The sequence below is a fragment of the Sinohyriopsis cumingii genome, chromosome 4 (assembly GCF_028554795.1).
Source record: "Sinohyriopsis cumingii isolate HCF-2022 chromosome 4, ASM2855479v2, whole genome shotgun sequence".
Classification (NCBI taxonomy): Eukaryota; Metazoa; Mollusca; class Bivalvia; order Unionida; family Unionidae; genus Sinohyriopsis; species Sinohyriopsis cumingii.
The window spans coordinates 17,638,417-17,653,400 of record NC_142964.1 but is presented as its reverse complement, the minus strand read 5'-3'; the positions used below and the strand labels follow the sequence as shown (position 1 = coordinate 17,653,400).

Here is a 14,984-nt window from a genome sequence, read left to right as displayed (position 1 = left end):
AAGGTGATCACTATTTAGACATACTGATAGACATGTGAACAGATATGCTCAGACATGGTAATCAGTAGCCATAGATACTGGTGGACGTATTGGACAACATGCTCACAGACATGAAAGTAATAACTATGTAGACATACATATTGACAGACATATTCATGAACACCAAGGTGATCACTATGGAGACATCCATACTGACATAAAGAGTTGCTCAGGGACACCAAACTAGTAACTAAGTTTAGCTTCTGACAAGGTTGCACGAAATATCACTACATTTATATCCTACATTGTATATCAGCGCTATCCTTATCCTGTGTTAGAAGCACGCTACAAATATAATCTTCAATGCACAAGAGAAGTGCATACAAATGCTCTCTTTTAAAGTGGTCCCATCGAATGAGACTTATAGTTGCTTAAAATCCTTTTACAATCAACCAGCATCCTGTTTGGACAAGAGACCTGCCAACAACACTGTTTGTATGGGATAATCAAGCACAGAATATATTTGCCTGTAAGCCAGATCCAACTGTAAACTGCAAAGACCAAGATCTACTGTCACATTCTATATTGGCAAATCTGGGTCTATGTAGGTTATTCATTAGAACAGACAGCCTGATCTGCCAGCACATTATGCAACAGCAGATCAGGGTCTATGTTGTTTGAGATGGATGCAACATAAGGTCCCACTGGATAGTTTCGCATTTTGACAACCCCCTAATTTTTAAGGTAGAAGGCATGAACCTAATTATCACAAACCTAGCATTTATAAATTCACACATAATCTAAATCTATAATGTGGTTCAGATTTACTTTGAGTTAGGCTTGGAAATAGGTTGGCTTGTTGGTGACTGCCTGTCACAGTTAGATTTGCATTGGAGATCAAATGCGTAACTTGGGCTGCAAATGAGCTGTCGACTTCGTTTATGTATTTATGTGTGTCTGCTACAGAGGTAAATATCTAAAAATCTAGATGGTTGAGGGGTGATGAAAAATATGCTAATCTGTTATAGTACTAGTGAACTTTATTCATGCATAAGGCACATACTGATTCTTTTAGCTGCCTTGTCACAGAAAAATATTCAAAATAGCTATTTCTTGTCAAAAATGAATGTAAAATTTAGGGGTTGGTGGCAGTGTTGGTTCAGTATAAAAACCACCAGTTGCATCAGGAATTAACCTGATTACTGCAGTCAAAATCTCACATGTATGCTTTCTACAAAAATCATTAGTTTGTTTTTATTTGTATCTTTAGTGTAAAATTATTCTCATTTTTCTGTAATTGGTCATCGTCGGATGAAAATTCACCAGATAAACTGTCCAGTGAGACCTAAGAGAACAAGGAAGGTATGTGTAAAAGCTTCATATTGGAATCCACAGAGAACCCACCACCATGATGGTAATCACATTATACAGTGTGCCTCACACCTAGAAGAAATAGTATTTGCCAGCAGTCCATTAACATTGACAGTAGTGCCTTACACCTTGCCAGCAATAGTATTTGCCAGCAGTCCATTAGCACTGGTAGTAGTGCCACACAATAGTATTTGCCAGCAGACCATTAGCATTGATAGTAGTGCCTTACACCATGCCAGCAATAGTATTTGCCAGCAGTCCATTAGCACTGGTAGTAGTGCCACACAATAGTATTTGCCAGCAGACCATTAGCATTGACAGTAGTGCCTTACACCTTGCCAGCAATAGTATTTGCCAGCAGTCCATTAACATAGGTAGTAGTGCCAAACAACAGTATTTGCTTGCAGTCAATTAGCATTGACAGTAGTGCCTTACACATTGCCAGCAATAGTATTTGTCAGCAGTCTATTAGCAATGGTAGTAGTGCCACACAATAATATTTGCAAGCAGTCCATTAGCATTGATAGTAGTGCTTTGATCAACCGCTCTGGTGGCCTAGTGGTTAGAGCATCTGCCTAGGATGTGGGAGGTCGTGGGTTCAATCCCCAGTCAAGTCATGCCAAAGTCTTACAAAATGGTACTAACAGCTGCCTCGTTTGGTGCTCAGCATTAAGAGGTTAGTGTTAGGACTGGTTGGCCTCATGGTATGTATTACTTAATATGTACATATTCCATGAGAGCAAAGGTTAAAAGTCCTTTACATAATATAATCACCCACCCACTCCTTCAATGCTAACATATTGTTTTATTCCCTTCTCATTTGTTGTCTTGTAAGTTCTGTATACAGTAAACTGTTTCTGAATGATTATAAATTACTGTTTGATTTTATTACAATATTGTAGGTACAACTTTCTTTCAATATCTCCTTAGCAGTTTTCAATGTCTGTAATCCAATAACTTTATTACTCACTGTTAAAGTAAATATTGCTCAATCTTCAATAGCTAGTCTGATTTTATTAAATTTCCATGACGACTTCTGCCCCTTCCCCCAAAACTTACTGTTTAAATCAAGATAGCATATGGAAAAGAATCAATGGATTTGTCTTACCGTGTGTGTGTGTGTATATATATATATATATATATATATATATATATATATATATATATATATATATATATATTGTATATAAGTAGGGTACAAGTGAAGACAACACTGATCCTGATCTGCTATTGTGTAATGTGCCAGCATATCACGGTCTATACTGTGTGTTGTACTGATAGACCAAACAAAATGCACAGATTCAGATCTGCTGGCATCCATGTAATGGCAGATCTAGATGTGTGCAGTTTACAGTTGAATCCAAACAATAAGTGAATATATATGGCACACAAAACACTCTATAGAGATATGTTTTGTCTATAATTTTATCTGAATCTCTAAGTCTTAAGAAATATTCATCTTTAGTGCTTAAGTGACTACAGTTCGTTTTTCTAATGGCAACACACATTATTTCTATTTAGATAGCATAATACAAATGCTGCAAAAATGTAAACTTTTGGAACAAAAAATTTGATAAAATATTGTGATACTAATGTTTTGAAGATTCACTAAAACTGAACCATTCCAAATTACTAATACCGATATTCAGTTTCCCAGTTTTGTGGAAAAATGACCTGATATATGATGTAATTAACAGAACCTTCCAATGAATATTTCTAACGTGATTCATCAAATACAAGCAACATGTAACATATCTTAAAGTATAGATTTAACATAGAAAGTCGTATTTTATCTCAGGCCTGACACTTGACTCATGCAAGTATAGTAATGGAATATATAAATAAATAAATAAATAAACTAAATACTAAAATAAATAATTCACAGAACAACCACAACTATCTTTACATTTATTTCTACAGAAGTATGTCGATGTGCACCAACTGGACGTGTGGGTGTTATCATGCTGTCATTACAAAGGAAGAAAATCAAAAAGAAATGAAGAGCACAATGAGTCACAAATCATAACTCCCGACTAGCTGTGCACTAAATAGACAAATTTAGTTAACATATATGGACTGTAAAAAAGCAAACACCTCTATCTGTACATGGTAACATTATTAAACAACTGTAGTTTCCATACACAGCCTGTAAAAGCATGCCAAACACTGCAATTAGTAAATGGTCATAAATTATATGTAAAAATATATGTTTAGGAGCAAAACCTTTAAGTGTAAACTGACCATTTATAACTGCAAGAAAATTAGTTTGTACTGTGACTACACGAAATCAAGCTCTGCTACACATCCTGGGGGACATGGTAGAGTACATGTATCTTATCTAAATGTATTTGTCAGTGTTACCCTTTACCCTCATTTGTGCATCAAGAAACCAAAGTTTTTTATTTAACCCCCCCCCCCCCCATTCTGACACCAGTTTTTTTTTTTTTTTTTTTACTGAATCTGACCACCACTTCTGACACCAAGGGCAGTTTACTCTCAAACTTATACCTTTCTGGGAAAAATTCATTTGCAACACATGTCACTATGCAGCGCACATCCAATATTGATTCTAATGTTTGCATTATAGTGGGATTATTACGAACATTATAAATGAAAGCTGGTCATATTACAAATATATAATACATTATAAAATATTTATACTGATAACTCAGGATTGATTTGGCTATATTAATTAAGGCTGCTCCAATTTCCTTTGATGGACCCAGAATATTCATTTTTGAAAAATCCCACTCCAAATAATTTTTCCATCATTCTATATTTGCTTGTACAAGAACATATATTTCACTAAGTGTGTGAAAACCTGTGTGCAACTATATATATATATATATATATATATATATATATATAGAGAGAGAGAGAGAGAGAGAGAGAGAGAGAGAGAGAGAGAGAGAAAGCAGGCCTTAGTCAAGAAAACAAGTGAATGAGAAGTTATAACTGAACCTATTCTGGTAGGTTATCTATACTTCAACAGTGCTGTCAGAATCTGACTTATTTCCTGAATGGATTCAGATACCCCATTTGGGCCTCACTGTTGATGGCATATCTCCAAATAGTTGTGAATGAAGAAGATCATGCTACCACCCACACATATACTGCTCATAAATATCAAGGCCTAATGGACCACAATGGCTCTAGTTATTCAAGAAGTCCTCATAATGGTAATATAGCTTTACACAGTCTTAGGCACTGATTAGAATCTAGATTAGTAGAAGTCAACTGTCGAAATGTACCGGAACAATCTGACAAGGATTACTTTTCAATGATTCAAATTGCATTGCTTAAGTCTGGATTTCGCCTCCAGTGGCAACTGAAATAGTGCCAACCAAATGAAGGCTAGATAAACATTATTTTGATCACAATTTCAACACAGAAACTGTCTGGATGTCTGAAATACTATGCAAATCCTTAGATTAGAAAGCAAAAATAAAATAAACTTATTCCATTTTGCGCCACAACAAGTGTACACACACACATACAGTGTTGTTTATCTGAGGGCCTATTATGCAGGCCCATAATCGGCCAAGCTGTCCAACTAGTCCCACCTGACAACCATCTGTCAGAATAATAACCCATACCACCTTGCAACAGAAATCATCAGTACAAAACTGCTTATGATGAATTTATGATTTATCATATTATCCAGGAAAAAGGGACACCAACAAATGAATGCTGGGCAACCATTTTTCCAAATCTGAAAGGTCAGTTTAGCAACCAAAAGCATTATTACAGAATGATGTAAGAAATTATCCAGCAACAGACATGACCATTAAAATAGTCCATTTGGGGACCTACAGCAGTTTGCCTGAATCATCTCCATGTAAGTCCATGCACGTGTGATTTGTGACTGCTTTCAGTAAGAGGTCACGCAAATCCTCGTGTGGGCTATTCATTATCTGATCAAGTAATTAGTCCATACTACAAGCCCCTTTGGATCAGGGCTTAAAAAAGCAAGACTTGCTAACATACACCATTTGACAACACACCAACATATAGTAGCAGTATCTTTCATCATTGGCTTAACACACTTAATGCCTATTATCTATTATTAGTCTTCCTGACTGGTCTGTTGAAGAAACAGACATAGGCTTTAGCCCAGTTCGATAACATTCATTATTTACCTCCCTTAAAGAATAACTGCAGAGTTATCATTCTCGCAACAAGCGTACATTAGTTACTTCCGGGGAGCACTGTAACAATAGATTTAAACAAAGGAAAAAGTGATCCATCAAATTTAAGCGTTACAAGTACATAACATAAACTCTTTGAAAAATACCATTCTTTACTTGAATCGTAAAACATCGACTGATTTAAAACCTCTGATGCTTTCAAAATCGATTTTCAGCAGGAAATAAACTGTAAAATGTTTCATTTGCTCTTACTTTAAGATTTATAAGTGAGTCAACTGCAATGAAACATGATAATTTATTGCAATCAAACTGGATCACATTTAAACAATTTGGACTTCACGCTTAATAACATGAATCTTTGAACTAGATTTAAAGTTTATTTTAGTTGAATTGTATGTGTAGTTTGTTTGCTTACATAAATGGTTACCCTAGTTTTGTTTCAAATGATGGAAACTTTGCATAAACTTGAGGGGCCGTACATTTTAAATATGCGGGAGAAATAGAGAAACAAATGTCATTTATAAATTTGCCAAAGCACTTATCCTTCTTTTTTGGTAATGAATAACTAAATCTTGAAAATACAAATTACACATAACAACAATAACAGCAAGCTTGTGAAGAAATATGGGGTTCGAATTAATTGAGTACATCAAAGAAAACTAATATATATGTATTAAGATTGAAATAAAATATATATGAACCTGTTTGGGAAATACCAAACTTTGACTGGTTTTTGCCATCTAGGCATCAACTATATAGATGAAAGTGCACACGGTCAATTAAATACAGGCATTTTAAATGTGGGAAAGACCTAAAACCATTAGGTGATGCATAATTCAGTATTGTCAAAACAATCAATGTCTGTGTTAGTTGGATACTTTTAAAGGAAAAGAAAAATTGAATTAGTATTTTCAGATTTTGTATGCTGTTCAATTTATGTTCCCTTAAATTGTGATTTCTAGAATACATTTATGTGTGCATTGTATTAAAAACCATTAAGAACTAAGTACTACTTCAATACATTTTTTTAAGTATATTTAAAGAGGGATATTCATAATACTACATTTTACGTACAAATTAAATCAAAGTTATGTGCGTATCTTTTCTAATTTTACATGATTATTTCCACAATAACCTGACATAAAGTTTATACCAGTATTGATATATTTCATGTAAGCATCCATTTATATAAATTTATACAATCTGAAAATTTTAGTCTTGATTTGGAGTTTTGTGCTCAGGAGATTGATAATTAATTACCCATGGTTGGGGCTGAGAAAGCATGCAAGTTATCTTGTTCCCCTTCTCTTTAAATATTGATGTATCCCATGTGTTCCTGTGTGTCCGTCTATCTACAGAGCACATACAAGAAATTGCAATCTATTTTTTCAATAAGTATCCTAGCCATTGCTGGAAACTGCTCCCCGGAAGTGGCAGTTTATACTTTTCTTATCGTCGGCAATGAACAGCATGTCAAGGGACATAATTTCAAGATGCACTTACTGAACTGGGCTATAGAGCAGGGGAGGTCTCAAACACATGGCCTGTAGGCTGCATGCAGCCAGTGGTGGAGTTATTCCCAGCAGCCCATAACAACACCCAGAATTAGTAAAATAATTAAAAATGCAAATTGTATTCTTCACAGTCAGCCAGTTTTTATCTAAATTTTTGTTTCTTACAATGTTTACTTCTTGTTTCCAGCATTTCATCTGGCTACTTTTCATATGAGCTACTTCTCTGTATGAAAAGGTTTCGGTGATGCGAAAAGATTTCGATGATGTGGCCCTCTGGCCACTATACTTGTTCTCATGTGGCCCCATGGTGATTTGAGTTTACGACCCCTGCTATACAGAATATGACATCTGTTCATGTCAGCCAACTTTAGCTAAAGGAAAATGGCAAGATTAAATAATAAAACCAATCACAACTGTTGTTGCATATTATACTAGCTTGTTGGGTCATAACTAAACCAAAGTCTGCAATGGATTGTTTACAGTTCCTGACTGTTTAGACAAGGGATTAACAAGATAATTGGATTAACCACAACCTGAACCCAGAACAATGCAAAATTTGATAAACATAGAGGTAAATTTTTGGCCATGGGTAACTAACTTGCAGAAAGATGAAGGACAATAAGACTGCATAAAAAAAACAAATTCTTAAAATTATCTTTTGATACCTGATCTTAAACAGATTAAATAAATGTGTAAATTTGTATTATATTTTTCTATTAGAAGGACTGTTGATGAGAAACATGCACCATATTGTGTGCAATTATGTCAAGTATATATGAAATTGTTGAATAATTTGGGTAATATTGTGGGTAACTGCAGTAATTTACAAGGCAAACATGAAAGTCTGCTGGGCAACAAGATTTTTAAAGCTGATTGCTCATAAACAACCATTAATTTTTAAAAAGTTTTCTGCCTATGATTATACAAGTATGGTAACTATTTTGATGTTATATTCTGATTTGAAGAATTTCATGTATAACTATATTGCATGTTTTGTACATGATTGTAAATTGTAAGGATCATTTGTAAACAACATAGTACATATCTAATTTTTGTCCATGATTGTTGATTATACTTTAAGATAATGCTCACTTATAAACATGTTTAACTGATTTAGAGTACAGGATTTTGGTTTACGCCTTGGAAATTCTATGGTCTACCTGATTTTGTCAAGTTCGTTTCCTAACAATATGACCTTGTTTACACATTTGATGGAAATTTCCATTGGAAATGGCCAAGGTCCATGGCATTTTGTTACGTCATAAGCAAGTTGACATTCTGTATATAAGGAAGATCAAAGAAACAATTATTCATTCTTATTTTACTATAAGTCTTTGTGAGATCACCTTTAGTTATGTTCAGATATAATTTGGGAAGAATTATTTATTTAGAATACATGTATCCATTGGAATTATGAATCGTTCATTTACATTCTGGACTAAAACACTATTTTGGGATTATTGTGAATTCATTCAAATACTTTCTGGATTATATCATTGTGATATATGAAGACTGTTTGTATATCAGCATATTAAAGACTACTGGGACATCAGCACATTTATGACCTGGAATTAATTTGGAATACTTTAAACTTCTGGACATGTGAAGGACCTTTATGGATAATCTGGGATTTAACTCACAATACTGTATGTTCCTTTTAAATTTCACTTTGCATTCAAGAAAAGTAAATTATTAAGTGAATTTTGAATTTTACTAAACTCTGTTAGTTTTGCTTTTTTTTGGTTTAAGACCAAAGTGTTGTTGACTAAAATGACAGAAAAAAAATTATTGATAAAAACCAAGAATGCTATGTCTTGGTAATTGTAAACTGGCTGCTTAATCCATTACACATGAATATAAACAAATTTAAGTATTTAAAAAAAAATCATAATTCAAGCAAACATAATCTCAATAAACAATTAAACTGTACCAATACAATCATTACTCATGACTGTATGCCAATTTCTAAGGCATGCTTGTATTTTTATTGCCCCACCACCACCAACCACCAACCACAGTGCTGTATATAGCTTCTTATCTGAGGGCACTTCCCCCTACCCTCCAAGAGATCATGCCCTGCCCTCTCTGAGATGCACCCTACCCTTCTTAGGAGTCACCCAATCTGAAATCTTCATTAAATCAACCTGACACCATTAACCTCTACTCCTTAATCACAGCACACACATTACCTTATATGCACCACTGGGGAGAAGCATAAAAGACCATCTCTTCTGGTGAGGATACCCTCATAAGAAACTTTTCCATGTTCATACATTCTGAGAGACAACAAGTACCCTGCCCTTCCTAATGGTGTGAGGATAACATGCCTACCCATCAAATATTTAAAACCTCTAATGTCATCTATTTACATGAGATACTTCATGCAATGAATTAAAACCCTCCGCCAATTGATGAAGATGCAGTTGGTAGAGGGTCACAAAGTGTCCATAATACTGATGATAATTACCTGTACATATATGGTCTTACCTGCAATGTTCCTTATTACTCAGGTTTTGTATAATTTATCATTAATCAGTATGAATATAAATGCTAGATTCTGGACAACTTCTTAATGTTTACTTAATCTGCCTATCATCACTGTCTGGGGAAATGGCATTAAACTTTAATTTCTTCGGCATTATATATCTAATACATGTACCGTGTTGAATGCCATTATAAACCAAAATACCAACCAAATCTGCTATATTTTAAATTTCTTAGTATTACGAACAAAGTAATACAGGGACTGGTGTCGCAGATACGCATAATCAATGACAACACCTTGAACTTGACTATTCCTCTAAGGGTCCACAAAAATCTGACATGGTAATGACAACTTGACAGGAATTGGCACTGGAGTTGGCTGTTTTTATTATTGGTATTGTAAATCAATAACAAGCACAATTAACTGAATCTGTTAACAGTGAAAAGTTGGAATTAAGAACAGTTGGGACAATGGGGCTATTATCTTGGCTGGTTCATTGCTTTAGTGACACTTTCTAACATATTACTGACTATGTCATGCTGATGGAACGTGAGAGCCTTTCCGAAAACATACTGAGGTAGCCAACACTACGCAGTCATTGGTGAGTTTCAAACTCAGGACTCCTGGATTATATGTCAAACACTTTATGAACAGGCTACATGGAGACCACAGAAGATGGTAGAGCTCCCCTTCATTGTAATGTAGTAGTCATGGTCCATAATCCTTTACCATATTATGTATCAAACTGTGATATATTGTAAACAGCTTAAAACAGACAGCCGAGGTGTGTAGAGAACAATTTGAATTTGTTAAATAATGGATTCTTGTAAAGGAAATAAAGATATAACACTAAACTTCACCTAGTCTTCTTTCAGCCCACTTTGTTATAAAGTGGTCAGAGTGTCTATAATGGCAGTGTGTTATATCCAAAATCATGCTATAATAAAGGAAGACCACCTGTATATCACCCATTTGCCAATGAGATCTTTTACCAGTGAATCATCTGAACTTCAGTTGTGTGTATATATACATATATAATATTCATTTTCAGAACCATATACAGTCAACTCCACTTATATGCATAGCCTCAGGACCGGACCCAAGCTATGCATATAAACGGAATATGCATTTAAGCGGAATTCATGTATATTTACAATATAAAATGGGACCATACTTTCGCTATGCACTTAAGCGATCTATGCAATTAAACGATATACATTTAAGTGGAGCCGACTGTACACAACTTCCTTACTATCAACAAATTATGAACATTAAAGGTAATATTTTCATTCTTAAAATGTAATATATTCTGAGTCGACAACATGAAAATTATTACATGTGAAAAAGCTGGCTAAATCCATGCTTCCTAGTCATAGGAAATACTTGAATTCTAAATGACAAGCCTCCTTATTTTTGTTCTTTTTTGAAGTTTAGTTACCATCTTTTCCAAAACATGATTCATTTAAAATAATGAAATTTAATTTCAGCTGTGCCTCCTTATATTCTGCTCTTTGTTCCTAACTTCTCTTCTATTCTCATGGTTTAAATTTGCTTTTCTTTAATTAGAATTTAGGTTAATTCATAACAATGAACATCTAATTTGAGCCTTAATGTAATGTCCAACTGAGTAGTTGACATTGACCACTCACAACCCTCTCCCTCTCATATGCATTAATTACCGTATATACTCTCTTATAAATTGAGCCAAATGGCAAACAACAAATATCCAGAATCTGCCATAACATAATGCACATGCAGGTCTGGGTCTGTGCAGTTGGACTCATCTTATAAGCGAGCATATAGTACATTCATTGCTAAGATACTTAATATACTGGTAAAAATAGGGAATATTTTATAAATCAAGGACTGTGCAGTAACTGGTACGACAGAAACATAGCAAATAATGGTTAACATGAACAAATTAACCATTTATCTTTTCAAGTCATTTTCTGTAATGTTTTAAAAGATGGCGGATGTCAGGAACTCACAAATCTACATGCTCGACTCATGTGACAAGATCAAATTCAGTTCAGGCAATCTCAAGTTTACAATTGAAAGAGATACAAAAAACTTAATGTCATGTCAATGGTCCAGGTAAAACACATAAAGCAAAGTTCTGTGCTAACTTCTTTAGCGACAAGGGGTCATGTTTAGTTCCTAGTATTTTATGTTCTTCAGTTTATGTACTCTGGGATCTCACCACAGTATATATGTCAGTACCTTTACTTAATGTTTACATGCAGCCCATTCTTCTTCTATGTAACTGGCAATAGATTCTTTCATTTATTTTATTGTCATTTCCATTTTGAAATCATTGTTGAGGTCAGTCTCGCATTTTCTCATGCAGACGTAATATTGTGATTTAAAGGTTCTGACAAATATGAAATAAATATTTACTTTTTAACTTATCAGTTACATTTTATTGCAATACTTTAATGCATTTGGGATTCACTTACTTTCAGATCCTAAGCTGGCCAGTTTTTGTCAGCTTGCCAACCGTAAACAATCAACTTTTCAAAACTTGTTTTCAAGCATGCCGATTTTATGGCATGTGGATGTTAATTGTTAATAATACAACTCATCTGACCTCTTTGTTAATAATACAACTCATGTGATATCTTTCAATGGTCTATCTGGAAATAAAAAGCACTCATCTCTAACGATTAACCAACAAGAGGATCCCCATTCAAAAAATGTGATTATTGATCCGACACAAATGTATAGTACCCACAGCTGTTTGTGTGGTATTTACAAAAGATTTATACAGACAAAAATAAGGATTCCCAAATCATTCTCAAAAGTTGAATTGTCAAATATCTTGATGCATGTTACTAATTTCAAGGTCACTAGATGATAATTGATTGGTAAATCAATAAAATAGACAACTGATTGGTAAATCGATAAAATAAGTGTTCACAAATCCTTCAGTAATCAAGTAAATCATTAGGAACAGTCTAGGTTTCATTTACATTGCTCTTCTACCTATATTAGACCAACAAGTAGGTCTCTGCTTTTTTTTCATCTTTTTCTGACAGCAGAGACCAACGTTGTCGGGCCTTATTCCATATTGAAGTTTTATGCTGTTTTAACCTCAACATGAGTTCTGACTATTGGACGCTCGTTAGTAATTAATTTATTTCAACTGAACTTGGTATGCAATGGAAACTAAAAACCCTCTTCTTTTGACCCATGGCAATAAATCCTTCAGGGCACCCACTTTTTTGTAATAATCCCTGTCAGAACAGGACATCTATATATACATATATTATTGACCTTGTTTTTAAACTGCTGACACATGTGTGGAAAGCAGCATCATCCCAAGGCTAGAACAACATCTGGAAACCTTCTAGTGAGGAGTATATCACTAGGAACTGACTATAACTTGGGATGGAACCGCAGTTAGGTTTGGCCGTCACAGAAGAATTTCTCGAGACAGACGTGTTGAAAATTCGAGATCGAGAGAATGATAAATACATTTTTTTAAAAGGGATATAAATAAATGCACAAAACTTAGTCACTTCAGTATGTATGTATGTATGTATATTGGTTTGTATGTATGTATGTATTATTATTTAGCATATCTTTACAGCTCATTACAGTTTTGATTTTTTTAAAATGTAGTTATTGTTCTCTCGACCTTGAATTTCCAACTCATCTATTTCTCTGTCTCTTCAAATTCTGCTGTGATGGCCAAACCTAACCAACGTTCCATCCCAAGTATTAGTCAGTAAGCCAGCTGGTAAGCTACTACCCCATACTGACAACAAAAGGCATTGGCGAATTCCAACTTTTCAATAGGGAATGGACTCTGACCCTACACCCCAAGATAAATGTCCAAATATCAAAAATGGAGTGGAAAGAGTAGGAGGAAACTCGGACTAGTCCACTACCTATATCTGCACTCTCTAATCTTCTAATCTACATATATTTACATTTTTTGATAACCCTAATTATCTGCACATGGTTTTAAAATGCAAACAATATTAAAACAAAAGTTTAATAAGTATAATTCAATTTCTGTAAAATATTCTATACTTTATTTTAGTGTTTTCCTCATAATAAAATATTTGTGTAGTTCATATTTTCCAAGTCTGCCTGCCGAGAGCAAGTTGACTTTAATAAACTTTGTAAATCCTTTCAGATGTACTGCTAGCATTATGTAAATTATGTAAGGAACGGCTGTAAGAAAAGCCTTCTGAAAACAATGTGCAAACAGTCTTTCTCGGTTTAATATACATGGCGGCCGTGCGAATAGTCCCCGCCGTGATAAAAAAGTGTCTACCGATTATGGTACGTTTTTAATGTTGCTGAAAAGAAGTTGTTGGTCTCGTGCAAGGGGTTAAGTTTTGCATATGACAGTCATGGTTTCTTCTATGTCTCCGTTTTCCTAATTAATTTGTTAAACTCTAAGTTATGTGTTAACTTCTTAATTTTAAAACTGAGTTACACTCAACTTTTGAATATTTTAAAGTTACAGCCCGCGTCAGGAAGCTTTAAGATGACTGGGAAATCGCGCTCTACACGACACTGACAACCCATAATTCATAAATAGAATATATTACATATGAATGTACAAACAATTCCTTAATCACTCCACCTGCAGGAAGCGATAACACACTGGGTGATGGGGCCAAACATCAAGCTGAGCATGATGAATGTAGCCGTTCATGATTGAGTAACATTGCACATGCTGGATTCTTACTGGTTTTCAGGCGGAGCACACAAAGAATGAGTATAAACGGTTTCCTCGACTAATTCTGCATTCTCTGAAAAAACGTCATCTTCTTCTCCAGCTTCCACATTACCGCTATCTTCATTACATCCACCAGCTGCAAGTAGCGAAGTACTGTTATTGTCGGCCATTTTCCTTGAATTCGCACCAGAGATCATTCCGAAATCTGATTGGATGAAATCCTTGCCCGCCCTAACCTTTCATCGGAGATGAATGATTCCTTTATATTCATTCATTCATAAATTCTGTGAATGGAGACCTTTAAGGAACATCAATTGATCACCGACTACAGCTTTTTGCATCATTGTTGATACGGTTTTATCAGTAGAATAAACTTGTTAATTTGAAGCTTTTCCCTCCAAGTTCATGTTTGAATAATGCTGTGAATTGACCTTTGAGCACATGCGTTGAAAAAAGGTAACGTAACAATGTATGTAAGTCTGAAATTAACAGCAAACTTGTCAATACTATGGCCACGGTTTTCAAGGAAATATTTATATTCCTAAAGTTAGAAAAGGTTCTAGCTGTATTTTCTGCTTTTATTTGTATAACTTCTTTAATTCCACCTTCAATTATACGGTGTTAAGGCTAGTGTTCGTTGAGGGCGAGTTTTTCTCCGTTGATACTTCTCTTTTCGTTTCTTTCAAGACATTTAAGCGAAGCTAAGAATATATTGGAGGATCTATAAGAAAAACATACAAATATCTTGTCTTCAACATTTAAAGAAAAGTAATGAAGATCTTTACTTTATATCG

At 34.5% G+C, this 14,984-nt stretch overlaps 1 protein-coding gene across 2 annotated transcripts in view; it reads right to left on the bottom strand.

The window, feature by feature from the left end:
- LOC149800698 (ras GTPase-activating protein 1-like) overlaps positions 1 to 14,537 on the bottom strand; it is a 120,416-nt gene extending 105,879 nt beyond the window's left edge. For both annotated transcript variants that reach the window (XM_089954732.1, XM_089954733.1), the window contains exon 1: positions 14,200 to 14,537. In XM_089954732.1, the coding sequence (XP_089810858.1) occupies positions 14,200 to 14,387 (188 nt within the window). In that variant the 5' untranslated portion in view covers positions 14,388 to 14,537. The remainder of the gene's footprint in view (positions 1 to 14,199) is intronic.
- Positions 14,538 to 14,984: the final 447 nt, after the last annotated feature.